This window comes from Python bivittatus, unplaced genomic scaffold, assembly GCF_059951505.1.
Source record: "Python bivittatus isolate LINGU-HERP-01145 unplaced genomic scaffold, Pbiv_v1 ctg000480_np1212, whole genome shotgun sequence".
In the NCBI taxonomy this organism is placed as follows: domain Eukaryota; kingdom Metazoa; phylum Chordata; class Lepidosauria; order Squamata; family Pythonidae; genus Python; species Python bivittatus.
In genome coordinates, this window is record NW_028277075.1 from 26,305,007 (window position 1) to 26,324,426 (window position 19,420).

General features: G+C 39.6%; 1 protein-coding gene across 1 annotated transcript in view; it reads right to left on the reverse strand.

The window, feature by feature from the left end:
• The window catches only part of LOC103066807 (cytosolic phospholipase A2 epsilon-like), a gene marked incomplete at its 5' end in the record, with an annotated part of 37,196 nt that extends 34,503 nt beyond the window's left edge, over window positions 1–2,693 (reverse strand). Inside the window, one exon of the mRNA XM_088145063.1 lies at window positions 2,544–2,693. Within this exon, the coding sequence (XP_088001189.1) occupies window positions 2,544–2,693 (150 nt within the window). The remainder of the gene's footprint in view (window positions 1–2,543) is intronic.
• Between the last annotated feature and the right edge of the window lie 16,727 nt (window positions 2,694–19,420).

The window sequence follows — 19,420 nt, forward strand, 5'->3', positions numbered from 1 at the left end:
CCTAACAGAAGCAGAAGAGATTAAGAAGAGGTGGCAAGAATACACAGAAGAACTATACAAGAAAGATCTTAATGTCCCTGATGTCCACGCTGGTGTGATCGCTGACCTTGAGCCAGACATCCTAGAGAGTGAAGTCAAGTGGGCCTTAGGAAGCATTGCTAACAACAAAGCTAGTGGAGATGACAGTATTCCAGCTGAGTTATTTAAAATACTAAAAGACGATGGTGTTAAAGTGCTGCACTCAATATGCCAGCAAGTTTGGAAAACGCAACAGTGGCCACGGGATTGGAAAAGGTCAGTTTATGTTCCAATTCCAAAGAAGGGCAATGCCAAAGAATGCTCAAACTATCGCACAATTGCACTCATTTCACATGCTAGCAAGGTTATGCTCAAAATCCTACAAGCTAGGCTTCAGCAATACATGAACCGAGAACTACCGGATGTACAAGCTGGGTTTCGAAGAGGCAGAGGAACTAGAGATCAAATCGCCAACATTCGCTGGATCATGGAGAAAGCACGAGAGTTCCAGAAAAATATCTACTTCTGCTTCATTGACTATGCAAAAGCCTTTGATTGTGTGGATCACAACAAACTGTGGCAAATTCTTAAAGAGATGGGAGTACCAGACCACCTTACCTGTCTCCTGAGAAATCTGTATGCAGGCCAAGAAGCAACAGTTAGAACCAGTCACGGAACAACCGATTGGTTCAAAATAGGGAAAGGTGTACGACAAGGCTGTATACTGTCACCCTGCTTATTTAACCTATATGCAGAGTACATCATGAGAAATGCCAGGCTGGAAGAATCACAAGCCGGAATTAAGATTGCAGGGAGAATCGTCAACAACCTCAGATATGCAGACGATACCACCCTAATGGCAGAAAGTGAAGAAGAACTAAAGAGCCTCTTGATGAGGGTGAAAGAGGAGAGTGCGAAAGCTGGTTTGAAACTCAACATTAAAAAAACTAAGATCATGGCATCTGGACCCATCAATTCCTGGCAAATAGAAGGGGTAGAAATGGAAGCAGTAACAGACTTCATTTATTTGGGCTCCAAGATCACCGCAGATGGAGACTGCAGCCATGAAATTAAAAGACGCTTGCTCCTTGGGAGGAAAGCTATGGCAAGCCTAGATAGCATATTAAAAAGCAGAGACGTCACCTTGCCGACAAAGATCCGCATAGTCAAAGCTATGGTTTTTCCAGTAGTAATGTATGGCTGTGAGAGCTGGACCATAAAGAAGGCGGAGCGCCGAAGAATTGATGCCTTTGAACTGTGGTGCTGGAGAAGACTCTTGAGAGTCCCCTGGACTGCTAGGAGGTCAAACCAGTCAATCTTAAAGGAAATCAACCCTGATTGCTCATTGGAAGGATCGATAATGAAGCTCAAGCTCAGATACTTTGGTCACCTAATGCGAAGAGAGGACTCTTTGGAAAAGACCCTGATGCTGGGAAAGATTGAAGGCAAAAGGAGAAGAGGACGGCAGAGGATGAGATGGTTAGATAGCATCACTGAAGCAATGAGCATGAAACTGAGCAAACTCAGGGAGGCAGTGAAGGACCGGAAGGCCTGGCGCAGTATGGTTCATGGGGTCACGGAGAGTCGGACACGACTTAACGACTAAACAACAACAACATACCTGTATTCATATGAATAGGAAATTGGCATATGATGGGTGTAGGCAGTGCCTGTTTAATCCTGCCACCAACATCTCACTATTCCTTCTACCCATTTCCACATGTAGTATTGCTTCTATACTGGGGAACTTCTAATACTTATGGTGTTTTCTTGCATAATGTAGGTCCTGATTCCTCAGGGTTTTAAGTTGTACAGGCAGCATATTCAAAGACAGCTGGATCAGCAGTTCAGAACTTGAGCAACATGGTGACAGTGGGAATGAAAGCAGCTGTGCTTCTTCAGGGGCATTGCTCAAGACAGAGCCTCACAGCTGTCTTATCAAGATTTCCATATTATCATGGCTTATCTCTAAAAGAAAACATGAAAGCATCTGAAAGCATCTGAAAGCCTCATGTTGCACTACAATTGCACTGGGTGTTGGAAAAGTGATATGAAAGTAGAAATGTACAAAATAGTCCAATTTGGGGTTAGAACACCATAAACCATTTCTTGTTGTGGGCAATCTACCTTTGTAAAAATTCTCAGTTTGATCTGTTCTGGGACAAATGGAATATTCTAAAGACCAGATCTTTCCAATTTGCACATTTTTTATAAGATAGTGAAGGAACCACATCTGCCAAATTTCTTTTTATATGTTCTACCAAAAGAGTTGTATTGAAGATTCCACATCTGTTTAAAACGATTAATGTGAAATAAGGGTATTACTGGTCAACAGCAATTATTTCAGGTATATTTTTCTAAAGGAAACAGTAATCTTGGAAAATTACTCTGCGTGACAGTCAGGTAATAGTGAATAAAAGTGAAATGACACACTGCAATGAACAATTAAATATAAACCACATTTCAGAAACTTATATTAATTGGTACAGTAACCACCCATCTGAATATATAATTACAATTCTCACCTCTTTGTTCAGTTCAAAATGTTTGCAAACTCTTTCTTCAGGCTGAAGATTTGCTATATCAAATACAACTGTGGAGAGTTCCTCATCACTGAATGGGCTGTCTTCATCATAGATCGTTATTTCAAGTATATTCTGGGGAATAGGAGGGACAGGATTGTTTTTTTAAAAAAACAAAACAAAGATGGAGGAGATATATAAACTGTTTTGAACACCAGCAGAACTACTGTATGCATGAGGGCAAATCAGACAAGTATTAAAGGTTGGAGGTGTTGAACTTGCAGGATTAACTGCTTTCAGAAAGAAAAGTCAAAACCCTGATTTCCATCCTGTCTGTTTCACATACTTTCATTCATAAGCTATAAGCATACTTAGTTAAATATTCATTTTTGTCTCTGCATTATCTTAATATCTCTATATAAATATTGGGGACAATACTGAACTTATTACGATGAAGTTCTATTACTTTAGAACTTCATTGTAATATGTGGAGACAAACTAACTCGGATCTAAGTCTTGCACAGGGCAAATTTGGGATCTGGAGGGCATGCTGGGAACATACTGCCTGGGAGAAAAACTTTCCACAAAGGGTTGTCATGGTGGATATAAGCAACTAGAAATCAGAGATTTGCCATGATGCTTATGATGTAAGCACATACACACACAATCTTCTTCTGGTTTTTTCTCCTCAGATGCTACACTTCCAAACACAGCACTGGGAAGCAGCACCTCACTGTTTTTATTTCCTGAGAAAGCTGGCGGAACTCTTTTGCATCCCAAAGGCGCTACCGGAAAATATGATATTAAAAGTTAGCACTTTACTTAGTGGCATAACAGGTTCCCATTTCTTAATATATATATATTTAATTAGGCTGCTGTAACTGACAAGATTTTAATTACTTTCACACCTTTGGCTTTTGTTTGCCTCCTAAGCAATATAAGATTCGCCCTTTTAACCAGCTTCCTTGTGATTTCAGTTCTGGAAACCTTCCCCACAATTTGGGCTCACCCAGCTGTTTGGGGCCGTATCCTTCTGATACAGTAAAGCAAAGGAAAAAGTAAAATCATAAACACAGTCACATGATTTTCACTTAGCAACCATTTTGCCAGTCCCAATTGCAGTCACTAAAAAAGGACTACCTGTGTGTGTGTGTGTATCAATCAATCAATCAATCAATCAATCATTGGGTGTAGTGTAGTAGGAATTTCATTCAAGCCAGAAAAAAAATAGCTGCAATCTTTAGCTAAGCAAAACTAAATCTTTATAACAAAGGATTAACCTTGATATTCTAAACATCTTCCACGTTAGATTGTTAAAACATGAATATCAGAGAAGATAAAAACAATCAATACTTCAGAGATTATAGTCCAAATTTAGGCTGCTGGTTCTCTGAAGTAGTTGGGGACTCAGGCTGGGGTTTCTCTGGCCACTGAGGTACAGGTTTTCTTCTCAGCAGGGCAGCATTTAGGGCAAGACCAAGGTTTGGTCTTTGAATCAGCCAGCCCAGCAGAATAAGAACAAGAATTCCTCCAGCAGTAAAGAGACCAGAGGGCTCATGAGAGATATTTGCCTAACTGGTAATTTACCACCTACTCCCTCCCCATTCTATTGCTTTGATGGCAACCAGGTTTATTAGAAGGAAGAGGATCACAGTTGTTAGCATCCTAAAGCAGCTGGAGGTTCAGCCTGAAGGTTCCTACTGCCCAGCTATTGGCTGTTTCCAACAGAATTGCATTTAAAGCAATCCAATGTGGGTAACAGCAATACCAAAAGGATGCCTTGAAAAGGAATTTTCCCTTTGTGGGTATGAGAACTAGACTCCTTTGTTTTTTGGAGGAAGATGTTTGTGGATACTTTCAGGTGAGAAAAAAGTTTCCCAAAGTGGGGTACAAAGTTCTACCTCTGCTCAGAGCTGCAGTGAGAGTCAGGCCTCTGTTTTAATTCAGATCCCATGATGTATGGTTGTCCATACCTCTCTGTGGAATTCTTTATGTATTTCCCTTCTATTCTGTGTATGCATTAAATGTTTGTGTGAAGATAGGGGGACGTCCCCATCGTGAAGAAGACAATAATAATGCTCTAGGTCACAAAAGGGATGTAATAAAAGGTTAGCAATTTGGAGGAGAAGAAATCAGAGGGCCTGAAAACAAAAGATCACAGCTTTTCTTCTCTTTGGCCCCTCCCCCATCCACTGGATATCTGAGACATAGTTTCTGCCCCCTCCTTGTCCAACTGCTGTTGCTAAACACCAGGTAAGACTTCAGTATGGATGAGTGGGCCACCATGACATAATGGGTCCAGATGAGTGAACTGGATGGATTAAATCCAATCAACTCTACCTATCTGATTTCTCAATCCAGGTTTGGAGGTTAGAGGAGAATCCTTATGGTCCATAAATATGCCATTTCTGAATTGGGGCAGTCTGTAAAGGCCTTACCCTGGTAATAAGTCAGTGAGATATGCTGCAAATACTATTTGTATATTGCTTATGCTATTGCCTATAGTCTCCCTGAAATGGTCTCAAATACGGTGTCGGAAAAACAAGACAATGGTCTTCAGGTACCTAATCATTAATGCTGAGACTATCCCACCAGGGACAGTTTGGCATTTCATAGACTTAGAACAGCCATGGATTTGTCTCAAACTGTCATCAGATTAATACATAAGACAAGGGATGCCCTCAATTAGTTTTTGCCTTGCATTGTGAGGGGATGACCTGAACTGGGAGTGGGGTTGGAGGATGATGAACATAGCTATCCTGTTATCATGGTGAGACCACTATCTAGTGAAATTAAATGTCATGGGACTTATTTACTCAAAAGGTTCTGATTCATTCTCAAATATTCTGAGAGAATTTCCAGAAATAAAGCTGGTAATCCTGTTAAGGTCGTTGTTGACATATGGAATGGAGAACACTATTGATACCATTGATCCTAAGTGCCCTCTCTGTGAAGGATTGCCCTTGTTTTCTAGGATGTTCCATGTTACAAAATAAGCCAGGAGACAAAGGGTATTAGACTTGCCATGAGAGTGACTAGAAACATGTTTGAGAACACAATCATGTCTACTATGAGGTAGTAAGGAACTGAGGACATAGACAATATGGTTATAGATTTCAGTTCTAACAATTACTTTCATCCCCTTGTCCATCCTGGCTTATTAGAGCTAGGGGTGGAGGTTACTGGATCTCAAGTGTGGTGAATGCATGTTTGTGTGATAAAGTATAGTTTCCAGTCTTAAAGGAGACAGTGATATGCCCAATCCTGAAAAAGCCTTCCTTGGAACCAGAGGAATATCCAACTATCACAAAGTCATAGATGCCCATTTTGGGGCAAGATCTTAAGAAGATGGAATGTGTGGAATTCTGCATGGTAGTGAAAGGCATCAATTATCTTGCCTCTTTATAGTCTGAGTTCAGGCCTGGTTTGGGGCCAGAATCAGCCTTACTCATCCTAATGGATGATCTCTTGAGGGAGAGAGATAGAAGGAGCATGACTTTGTTAATCTCTTGGTGGTTTGTGATGTTATTAAATATGGGATTCTCTTGGGCTATCTCCAAGAGCTAAGGATTGGGGCTATCATTACATTGGTTCCATTCCTAACCTATAGGAATAATTTCAGGGGCTGCATTCAAAAACAGATTCAACATGGTTACTAAATTAACCCAGCCTGCATAATGTATTAAACCATAAGGTATTCATACTGCCTGGACTCACACACCATGTTAAGCCACAAAAGATTATCCAAGATTCTAACACTTTATATATTATGTGAATGAAATTCCCACCCACCCCCAACGTAAACAAAAAAAGGCATCCTAATGGGAAAGATAGTTATTAGCTCCTCACCTTAGCCATATTCTGAATCTTGAAGAAGAATGTTTCATTCCAGACTGGATTTCTGCAATTTGAAATTGTTTTTGTCCGTGCAGTGATGAAGGAAGAGGATGGCAATCTCAAAGTTACATAACAATCACTTTGGCTTACTGCAGATTTCAAAACAAAAATGTAATTGTGGAGAGTTGGATTTGAACTCAAGATGAAGTAATTCTATAAGCATGCGCTTTCAAGTACTGATATAATGTGTGCCTTGTATATCTCCCATGTAGCATCTTTACAATGGAATTTCTTGCTGCTGGTTTCTAATTGATTTAGAGTTCATGCCTTAAGCAGAGGCAATACATTCAAGAATGAGTACTGCTGTGTGTTGTTATCACTTTTTGCAATAAAGAACAGAGCCTTAGTGAGGGTCACATATCCTGGCTGCTCTGTTGCCTTTCAGGGAATGTATCTGCAATGTTTTTACACTACAAAGGATGGTTGGGTCTCTCTTTGTGGTTATCTCATCTTTTTATTCATTGTAAAGTGATTCCCTCAGTTGGGGAGTCTCATATTTACATACACAAATGCTCAAGCTGTCCTTGATCTTCCTCTTGGCTTATCTGGGTAGAAGAGACCCGGGACTCACTATAACCTGCTATTTTGGGCTATTGGTGTTTCTTTTGTGAGTTTTTCAGTAATAACAACAGCACAGCTTCTTTTAAAAAGCAGATATAAGGCTTTTTCTTATTTTAAGAGAATTGCAGTTACTATTCCAAAACAGATGTTAGGTAAAGTGTAGTGGAACATCTACAGATAGTCTTCAGTATCCAACCATTCATTCAGTGACCGTTTGAAATTACAACAGGGCTGAAAAAATGGACTTTCGAGCCAAGCCTGAAGATATGGTCATTGCAGCACCCCTGTAGTCAAGTGATCAAAATTTGAGCACTTGGCAGCCTGCCTGCATTTATGACCACAGGGGAGCTGCAACTCCCCCTGCCCGCCTATATCCCCCACATCTATGTCCTTTTGGCCACCTTGCACAGTGGCACTGATCAGCAAAGATCAGCAGTGCGGGGCATGAGGCGGCATTTCTCAATGGCAGCAGCAGTGCTGGGGCTGAAGTGAAGGCCTGGGGGAGGTGGCAGCTGGCTGAGACTGCTGAAGACCTCAGGCCTCTACTTCAGCCCCAGCCCTGCTGGCGACGAGTGCCACTGTGCAGAGCAGCCAAAAGGGCGTAGATGGGGGGGGAGATAGGTGGGCGGGAGTTGCAGCACCCCTGCAGTCATGCGTGCTGCTGAGGCGGCTGAAACTTCCAGGGGTGGCTGTCGCTTTGTGCTGTACTGCAGCATCCCCCCAACTCATGTGTGGCCTGCGCTGGGCCTCCCCCATCCCCTGAGGCATCCCCACACTCTTTACCTTTACCTGGGACTCATCTGCTTAATGACCCATGATTCTCGCCAAATGACAGCAGCTGGGAGTGCTGGGATTGCAGTCGCTAAGCAAAGCAGTCACATGATAATTCACGTAACAACCACATAGCTTAGCAACCTAAATTCTGGTCCCAGTTGTGGTCAGATAGCGAGGACTACCTGTACTGGAAATGTGATGCTTTTTACAGCCTTCTATAATCTGACAGCTTCCCAGAATTCCCAGCCATTCTGGGTGCTGGCTGGGATTTCTGAGAGTTGCAGTCCAAGCATATCTGAAAGCTAAAGATAACTAAAGATTTCTGAGGATTGTAGTCTTAACACATCTGGAGAGCATCAAATTAGGGAAGGCTGTTCTACTGACTTCGTAATGATATTTCATTTTGGCCATAATATGAAGATATGATATGATATGATATGATATGATATGATATGATATGATATGATATGATATAATATGATATAATATAATATAATATAATATAATATAATATAATATAATATAATATGAACCTATTTATTTCCATATTCTATGTGAATCCTATAGAATTACATTCTGTTCTTCTGACAAAATGGTATAGCTCATCATAGAATCAAACTTTCTGGAGTTATTTCATAAGTATAAACTGCATGAAGAAAGAATGTCTACATTAATCACTGTTGGAATGGAGGAAGGCCTGAAAGCTACTATTAAGAAATTATTCTTTGAAATTATTCATCATTCATATAACATCTGTTTTCCCTCCACCCTACCACCTAGGGAGAAATGTTATATTGCAACATACAATATGGAATAATATGACGGAAGAGATAACCTGATATACATCTGCATATGTTTTAGTCTACTTCACTGTACTGCAGCAGGATTTAATCCCCAAAGCTATTTGTAGATGTTAGCAAGGTAAGAAAAAACAAGCATAGTTTGGAATGGGAGGAGTAGACGGAACTGTTAAGTTATAAGCATTGGTTTCAGTATGTAAAAAAGCCTTGGTGTGTGAGAGCTTTTTTCCCCCAGCAGTTAACATTTTTTAAAAAAATTAGTTGCATGACTCTTAATGCAGTGATATTTTCCAGCAACTAACAAAAGCCTTTGTTCCCAGCCTCATCCCAAACATACGAGATGGAAAGGGCATCTCCATTTTCATTTCTCACTGACCACAAAAGAAAGCATTAGGTTTTTCAGCAAAGGCAATGACAGTAGCACCACATGTCTACAGAGCTTGCAGCAGTAATTATCGCCAGTGGCTTCCTGTAAGTAATATTTCCTACAAATGTTGTTACAACTTTTGAAAGCAGTTAATAAAATAAGCAAGCCATAAGATTTAGAGCAGGCTTCCAGGTGTATTGGACTACAACTCCCAAAATACCAAGCTAGCTTGGCCATGGACTAAGATGGCCTAGCAGCTCAGAGATTTCCGGTCTAACATAGCTGGAGGATATCACGTTGATGATTGCTGATTCAGAAATACTCACACACATCTGCTTCTCTGAGGTTTCTCATTCTTATGATACGTACAGACAACAAATAGAAAAGAGGTACCTGTCCCTAAAAGAGAGTACAATAGAAGCCATAAACACCTTCAACATTTCCTGGCAAAACTTGAGACAATTCACTATATAACCAGCCAATCCAAACCAAGAATTTTTTAAAAATCACACGTAAAGAGCTCTGTGGCTGAAGGTATTGTTGGAGGGGCTACAAAATCAAAGGATCTTTCTGTGGTGTGGTGAAATATATATATGTCTATTGATTTAAGTAAAATCTTGGGGGGGGGTTAACTGGTGAATCCATACTAGATACTGCTTTTGTGATTAGGGATTTTAATCGCTTTAAGGGATTTGTCATTGTCCCAATGGAACAAAGGTCCTTTGATGGAAGGGAACTCAAAATTGCAACCTTCCTTGGCTTATAGTATTTTAAAAAGAGCAGACATTGTCAGATGGTAAACTTCAGGGATATCAGTTATCATTTTGGAAATTGGGAAAGAAGAAATGATACACATTAAATTATATTTGCAATGCTACTTTTAGTGCTGATTACAACAAAAATGTGTGTGTATATTTTCACTGTGTACACTATAATTGTTTATTGTTCTTCTGCTGAAATCAATGCAAATATGTAGATTTATTCAGCCTCAAAACTAAATTCAGGAATACAACTACAAAATAAATCAGCATTCATAAAATGTTAGTGGAAGTAAAGTTACGGATTTACATGAACCTCACCTCCACACCCAACAGGGTTTGCTCATTCTTTGTTTACAAATGGTCTTGGGAATTAAGAGTTTAAACATCTCCCATCTGAAATATATTATACTTTCCTCCCATGAACAGTGAACCTAATCCTTGGATCTAATAACAAAATGAACTAGTGTTCTGGGAGAAAGCCAGCTTTATTATTAGATGAAATGAAGCACCTGCTTTAAACAATAGGATAGGTGGTAAATTCAGACTAAACACCAATCTGCTGCCCTCTAATTTGCTACCAGGACAAACTGGTTGCTACTTGTAAACCCCTGAAAGCATTGCTCTGGGAGGGATCAGTGTTTTACAACCACCTCACACCAGGTTGCACTGAAATTTCTCAACGAATGATGCCTATAGAGTGGCCAGTACAAGTGATGCCCAGGAAGAAAATTAGTACAGTCTTTCTTGCCTATCTGTGCAATCTTGCTGTCGTTGTTGTTCACTTAGGGATATACACGTATTACAGAAAAAATGTGTATAACAAATACCTAAGTGTTCTAAGTGGAGAATGAGTGGATAGACAGGAATTTAATACTTTTCCACCCAGTCATTTTTCTCCTTTCAATCCCCCTCTTCAACTTTTTTTTTCCTCCTACAGTGTTTAATCTGGCAAATATGGAACATTTTGGAATGGCAGAAGTAAGCAGCATGGGGAGAGAAATTTCAGCTCAAACATTGAGTTTAAATGTTTCTATCCTCTGAGTTTCCTCTGCTCAAAATCTTTCCTTCCTACCAAGAACACACTTCACTAACCCAAGGCCCTCCAGTTACGCTGGATTGTAAATGCCGGAATTTTCAACCAGGGTGGCTTTTGAAACAGTGTGTTCTAAGAAAAGCTATAGTCTGTTGTTAATGCCTGGATATCAATGCAACATGTCATTTTGCCCTAAACAATCATTCTTTTTCCCCCTGTTTTCCATTTAATCAAAATATTTTGTATATGATGGAGAATGGAGAATTCCATATAGAGCATACAGTGTATATAGAGGGAGAATTAAACTTTCTTAATGTTGCCAGAAAATCTTTTTGTAATACTTTCAAGAATTACACTGACCTGCAATGAAGTTTCAACACAAAGGTGGCTCTCCATTCTGTAACCTTCAACACTTCCTCTGTCTTTTTCATCTGCTGGTGTTTCGACCTAAAGATTTCCCAGATAATAACATAAAGTTATTTATCACAAAATCAGTGGTTTTCAAACTGTGGTATGTGTATGGAAGATACTGAAGGAGAAGACAATATTTACTGACTGCCCTTCCTCTTAAGCTTTACACACGGAATATGCACAGAACCTAGTACATGTGACCTGTACATAAGCTGTCTCTATATGCTCAAGACCCCAATCCTTGAGTACCTAGACTATCCTGACAAGAAACAGCTCTCCAGTCCCAGACAGGAGTCACCCCAATTCTATTTGAATATACTAATATTGAAAATGCCACCTTTTATGGCTGAAGTACAGTATGTGTTGTACAGTATCTCAGGTTGCCTTATATGTGCTTAATCTACATGCACTTAGCAACATTCAGGATGTAAAGATTATAGCTGGAGTCAGCAGCAGCATTCCCCCTTCTTCATGTTCACTGGGAATAATTTTAGAAGGTCTGAAAAGGTCTTTGTGAAAATCTGAGGGAGAAATGTGATATCCAGCATGCTTGCTAGTATGAATGCCAGTGTTAGAATCACAACATATGGAATTTATGGGAGCAGCATGGTTTATCATCTGTAACATGATCCACAATGCATAAAATACTTGCAGATTGTGTTCCATATAACTTTTTTCAATCACACTTGCCCTACTACCAATGAGGGAGGGGAGAGAAGGATTGAATTTCCTCCACTGCTGTCTTTTCCAATCTGCTACCCTCCAATGTGTTGTATCACCCTTTCCATCCTCCCCAGCCAGCAGGGCCACTGTTGGCTAGAGAGCACCATCTTGAAAAATGGAATGCTATAAAAATGGAATACAGAGGAATACGTGAGGAAAAGTTTATCAACAGACAGAGGCAACTGGTTGTTCTGGTTACAAAAGCATTCTACAAATGGAAAAACTCCTTTGGTTAATGGGAGTCTTTTGATCCAGGAGAATTTTCTACTAGTAGAATGGAAGAAGAGCTTCCTGCCATCTGTTTATTCTCCCCAGAATCCACTCCAAAGAATAGCATACTGGGGCTTTAAAGGGAGAGGAAATGAATAATGACTATGATGCTATCACCTCCTGCCCTTTTCTCCCTGTGAGATATTTTAAAATTATCTCTGCACAGAGGCATTCTCAGCAGCAGAATAAAAATGTTAGATTCAATCTACAGTCTCAGAAATTACTCAGAAATGCAACTCCTAGATCTTACTAAATGTACATACACTTAAAATCTCTAGAGACAGTGGATGTACATTAAGACATAATGGTAAGTCCAGAGTTGCATAATTACTTCTTCATTCATCTCTCCTGTTAAAAACAATATACTTTGCATTGTACTACCTGACATTCAGTCCCATATGGAATTTCATTTTCATGGTAGTTTCTCTTCATTTCTTCATTTTCATATTGATTTATTTGAGTTTGGGAGTCCTGGGAAGTAGAGGAAAAAGAAGCTTAAGGGTCTAATAAATAAATAAATACATCTTTTCATATATTTTTAGCTAGGTCCTATTTTAGATCCAAGAGAAAAATAGACCATTTTCTATAGTGATCCTTGTTGGAATGCCTGCCAGATACCATCTTTATATGAAAATTGAGGGCTATGATATATTTAACTTTTTAAAAATATAAGTCAAGAATCTGTGTGCTTATTACCTTCTTTCTATGAAATCCAGACTAGAGAAGCACACTAACAGTTAAGCTGTTTTTGCAATGCAAAACCACAATTCACCCAGCAATCAACATACAATAAGAACAAACATCTTCAGTGCTCTGTTAGGAAAACAAAATGTGCCAGTTGGCATAGAAAATTTTTCTTACCTGAACAATAAATACTGGTGAACCCATATATATATATCTTGACAAATACACTTCAGATGTCCCGGGTGGTGCTTTGGTAATAGATTCTGGGATTGCCAACCATTCTTATAGCATAACTAAAATCTTTGAACCAGTTTAGGAAGACAAGCAGGTGTATCATAATTGACTTGGTGCTCCACCTCTTTCCAGATCTAGAAATTAGAGTAAACTACTTCCAACTTTCCACACTGAGTCCTAATAAATCACCAAGTTTAAAATGGGGTGCAGCTCTCTTGTATGCTTCTTAAAGAATTAGAAAACAAGGGGTGGTACATAAATGTTGTAAAAACTTTCTCAACTTCTTTTTTCCAACATGGTTGTTTCATATTGGATGATTTGAAGCTGCTTCAAGGTGTGTGTGTGTGTGTGTGTTTAATGAGAAGTGGTATACAATTATCAGAAATAAAATCCAGAAGTAACAAAACACTAAAGAAATCTAATGTGTCCCCATTAAAAATTCTGAATCAATCAAAAGAATTGCCACTCCAGGGTGCCTTTTCCAATCAAACCTACAAACCATGAGTGAAATGCTGGGGAAGTGGGCGGAAGCAAGCCACCGCCTGGGATGTCCCTTCCTGGAGTGAAGGTACCTGGCACAGTGACCCCAGTCTCTGTTGCTTCCTGGCTGCTCAGGCAGGCAGCTTTGCAGCACCCCTGTCCAAGGGCTAGTTGCGCTTGTTGGTGACAACAGCAACAACTGTTTGTCCTTACTATGAAAAGCAAAGCCAGTGAAGAAAGCACTAGGAAGAGTATAGGGAATGAGCTATCTGCTGTTTTTACCACTTTCCCAATGGTCAGCTAAAAGGAGCTCTGACCAGCCCCAACTGGGAAAATGAAGGCACTTGTGGTAGGGTCGAGATGCTCCTGAGAGTTTGGGTGAGAGGCGAAACCAATGGGGCAACGCTTTTCTTTTAACTCACTTTATCTGAGAAGAAATCAGTGGTCAGGAGGTCAGAATGTGGGTTATTTTATTTCAGCGAGGCTTCTGATTTTCTCCCACAAGTCTGGCATGATTTGGGCACCTACATAAAAATAGGAAATTGACAGCAATACCCTACAGCAATGTTTCTCAACTCTCGTGGCTTTAAGATGTGTGGATTTCAACTCCCAGAATTCTCTAGCCAGCATCTTAAAGCCCCCACAATTGAGAAACACTCCCCTACAGTAAGGGGTTTGCAATCCAAGCCAACCATAACCTAGCCTTTGCCCTGTTGTATATATTTGTTCTAAAACTTGGGTCACAATAAAATGATATTGAAGCATTTGATTTGTGTGCTTTTTTTTTATAGTAGAAAGTAGGGAGAAATCTAAATTAAAAGCAGGTTGCATTCTCTTGGAGCGGTATTTATTATGTACATTTTAATCCTCTAGATCGTATGCTTACTGTCTAAAGAAATGCTATTGTGCAATTTCTGCGGAGTTCTAGGAGGAATTGTCAGACTGGGTTTCCTGGTAAGCAGGCTCTATAATCTTCCTTATGTTACACAGTGGCTCCTGCTTTATGATTCAGGAGAATTGGAAATCCCAAATTATAGAGACAATTGCTCCAATCATAACAACCAAGTTATTAGATTAGGAAGAGAATCTTCCATGTGAGACAGAGAAAGACACAGGAAGTTTCCACTAGTGACTCAGATACTCTACATTCAGACTGGACTATTAGATATAGAAGACTCTGATTTAGCAGCCCATGTAGTACAATGGCTAAGATATTGGACTAGAAGTAGGAGACACCTGTGTTCAAATCGTCCTTCAGGTATGGCAACTCACTTGATGACTTTTGCCCAAGTACTCTCTCAGCTCAACTTTCCTCACAGGATTATTGTGGGAATAAAATGAAATGTAAGCTGCTTTGAGCTCCTGAAAAAAGATGGGATATAACTCTAAACAACAAAAACAATACTTCTGATTAGCTGATATACAGATATTTGTTTCTTGTAGCCCCATTCAGGCATTCTGAAATGTGCATTTGCCTTATGAGGCCTGTTTCCCACACACCCCACACCATCCACATCGCCCAGGTGATGCTGGCTTCCTGGAGACTGTATACATGTTAGTTTTCAGTAAGCTAAGACCCTGCATACCAACAGAGGTGAATATGCCTGCATAATCAGCAGCAGAAGGTGGTTAATTGGTTGTTATGATGCCTGACCATTATGTCACTCTTCACAAATCAAAAAGGTGCACAAGCTGTACCAGAACCATCATCATAACCAGAAGCTATGAGAAGTTTCTTGCAGTCTCATCCTGTGCTTACCAGAGACAGAACTGCAGAACCATTGTGGTTGTTATATTTGTATGCCGCCTGACTCCCAGAGAATAATCAGGTGCATTTTGACTCAGCCCAGTTGTTCATATCCTGTGGAACCACTGTGGAATTTTGTTAATGGAAAAGTTAAATTGATTACATTCCGTTTCAATCTATATGAAAGATATGCATATTTTAAGATATTAACAAATCAATATATTTATTTTATAGATCTTAAACCACAAAAATCCAAACCAGTTACTGAGAGAACATTTTTTGTATTAAAAAGTAGAAAATTATCTAGCTTCCTCAAGAGTCCACGATGCTCTTGAACAATTGGTTTTATGTGGGGGGATGGGGGGGAATCCTGGCCAATTTATCCTGGATTTAGCTTCTAGTATTTATTCTCCCAAACTAGAACATGTTTGACCCTGACATTCAGTCTATAGACCTGAAATATCTCTATCCTTATTCTTTTTTGTTTTAAGCAAAACAAATTCATTTCCTTTAGCCTTTCTTCATACTTCTTGAATTCCTATTCTTATTTCTTCACTCTTGTTTGTTAGAACTCTCGGTAAAACATGGGTTCACTATATTCAAACCATAGGAGATTAATTTTACAAGAATCATAGGAAGAAAACTTATTTACAGGAAGTCTAATTCTCATCAGATGTGTTTGGTTTAATATGTCCGATGTTTACATAAATGTCTTAGATGAGGGTATAGAAGGGATGTTCATCTCATTCGCAGACTACCTGTGATGGAGGACTTGGATGAGGAGGTTCAAGGTCATGGGAAGAAGCATCTTCTCAGCCCACATCCTGAGTGTGTGAAAGCAAAGAGGATGAGACTGGCACCACCCTAAGGAATTCGTAGTGTTTAGTTGCAGACTTTAGGGGTTAGAGTTAGTCTGGTGAGATTGATGTCGGGTTCAGCCCAAGAAACTCCATGGGATGGTCCTGGAATTGCTCAGTTACTTTATTAGCTTTCACCTGCTACACAGAATCTTACCAGACTAACTCTAACTCCTAAAGTCTGCAACTAAACATTACGAATTCCTTAGGGTGGTGCCAGTCTCATCCTCTTTGCTTTCACACACTCCTCCTGTGGGCTGAGGAGATGCTTCTCCCCATGGCCTTGAACCTCCTCATCCAAGTCCTCCATCACACTACCATAGCTGGCAAAGAGGAGGATTGCTAACATGTCAGACAACAGACTCAAAGTTCAAAGGATCTTGGTAAACATGAACATTGGATCCTACCCAGAAAAATGCAATAGGATTCTGCACTTAGGTAGGAAAGACTTGCTGCACAAGTACAAGTTAGGTGGTGGCTGGAGTGGCATAATACTTGTGAGAAGGATCTGAGCATCCTGACAGACCAGACATTCAGCATGAGGTGGCAGTATGCTGCAGGTGCCAAAAAAGCTTAACTGGGTTGCATCCTGTTGGGTTGCATCAATGGATACAGCATGCAGTGTCAAGATCGTAAGAAGTTATAATTCTGCTCTACAGAACACTGGTAAGACCAAACCAGGAATACTGTGTTTAACCCTGGTTGCCACAATACAAAAAGAAGCTGAGAAACTGGACAGTGCTGAGAATATCAATGAAGATGGTGAGGAGATTGGAAGTTAAATTTTAAAAGAATGGTTAAAGGAACTGCTGTGTTTAACCAAAAGAAAAGAAAGCTAAGGAGAGACATGATAGCAGGCTTCAGATATTTCTGTTTAGTTTTTTAATTACTATTTTTCTTCTCCTGGGCTACATACTCTTCACTGGGCTTTTTTAATATATGTAAGTCCACCAGCGCACTGTTAAAACATTATAGCTTTTTATTATTAATTTTTTTACCAGCTACCAAACAGCCCAAATGAATAAGTATTGCTGATGGAGTGCTTAATCGTTTGAACTATTTGGGAGTTGGGGTCTTGAGGCCTTGTACCTCAAGTGACAGGAAAAACAATGAAATGGTGCACTGGTAAATTTGTTTTAAAAAATACACTAAAGTGCCATCTATGCTATTGAGAAACTCCTAAAATAGCAGTTGTGGCAGATTTTTATTGAGTCAAACCTAGGAAAATGCAAGAAAGGAATTTTTAGTGTTTGCCTGCATATATATGCATGTTGATGCTTCTCTCTATAAATGTATGTATGTATGTATGTGGAGAGAGAAAGAGCGATTATAATAAATACACACCCACATATAAGAAGCAATCAGCAATTATTTCTTGGTGTGGAAAGTTGGGAGGGCACAACAGCTGGGAAATTGTCCAATGGGGTAGTCCAGTCACCACCAAAGTGTCCCAACCAAAAAGGATTTTCTTAAAACAGCTTAGAATCTAGCCAGCATGAGGACAGCATAGGAACAGCTTAAGGGTGCAGCACAAATATGCCCTGAGTTGCCTGAACAATGCTATCATATTCAGGAGGCAGGTTAACCTTATCAAAGCTTCATCCTAGAGATTGCCATTGATGAAGAAAAGTACCTTAAAACATAATGTGCATTTTTATCCCCTTTCCCCTTGGCTTTCTTGCTTGCCCAGGTTTTGAGCCAGTATAACAACTAGTGAATGTATCATGTGATAAACACTTTTTTAACAGCTTTTTTAAAAAAATCTTGAATGTGATATTTGCTTATTGGTTCGTTGTTAAAATATTCCTTTGCACCAAATGTGGAAGAGCAGGCTGCTTGAGAAAATTGCAGGCACTTGTGCTGCCTTCTTTCCCTCTCATGTGAGCCTTTCCCTCAGTGTCAGCCCAGCAGAAGTGCCAATAAAGCAGCAACCTTAGCCCAGGAGTGGGATGAGGAGGGAAGTGAGGTGAAGTTTGGGAGCTCTGCAGCCACCACTAAACTGAGTGCAGCAGCCAAAAGACAGAAGGCATTTTTCCTTCAGAGGGAGTGGATGGTCTAGAGAAAAAAGAAGTAAAGAGGCCCAGCAAGAGAAAGAACTTGGAAAGGTGCAAGAGCTCTACGTTCTGGCCCTTAAAAAGCAACAAAAGAGAAGAAAAAAGTAGAAGAAATCCCAGAGAATTAAGATGAAACAGGCTCTGTAGGAAGAAAACAGTGCTGTATAATAATAGTATCAGTATAGAAGTAATAGTAGTAGAATATAGTATAGAAATAATTGTAATTTTCATGAATAGAATATAACAGAATATAGAGGTAATAGGAAGCACTCCTATTATATATTTGTAAGTTTCACATGTCACTTTTATGCCTTGTTTTACAACATAAAAATCTCCCCATCCCACGGTCCATGGTTCAGTGCTTTTGTGTCTCTCCTGAGTCTGGGTCAATCTAATCGGGTATGATTTAAAAAAGAACCTGTGACACAAAACAAGCCAAAATGTCTTCTTTTTCCTCTACTAATTGTGAAAACACAACAAACACTGACTTAGAAGCATTTCCCAGATAGTTTAATGTAGATGATTCTCTAGAAGCTGTTCTTGGATGGAATCTTCAGCTATTTCAGGGTATACAGCCCCAAGCAAGGAAAAGCACAACGTTGTCTGAAGCCAGGCAGTGGGTGTGATTCCAACTAAAGGAGTTCTCAGCCAGTCACTTGCACATTTCATTGACTGCCTCCCTTTCTTCCATTCTATAGTTCTGGAGGAAGCTTCAAGAATCAACTCTTTGTTATTCTGAAAGTTGTAGTCAATCAGTTTGAAAAGTTTATCAAAGTCTTTCTTGGTATATGTGAAATTCCTCAGATAATACGGTGAGGAACCACCAGAAAGGGGATTCTTCATTTTGCCATCTTTCTTAGTTCACATTCCATCCCTGCAAAAAATGTACAAATAAAAAAGCTGCATCAGCTCATTTAGAAAATCTGGAGTAAGTTTAAAGCTAATTTAGATGAGTGGCTCATCCTTACATAACTCTTATACTGCCCATAAGTTTTACCTAGTTCTTTAAATTGCTAGAAAGGATTGTTCACAAATGGAAAATGAAGTAGGAGTGGTGTTTTTCATTTCATTTTCATTGTCCATTAACAAGCAACACTCTCTTGGGTTCTTCTTGTTTCCCCATGTAATAAAATCCTGGGAAAAGGCATTTCTTGTTCCAAGTTTTTAGTCTGTGTGATAGACAGCAATGACAATAAAAAAGGGGGTAACTTTATGCAAACAAAACAG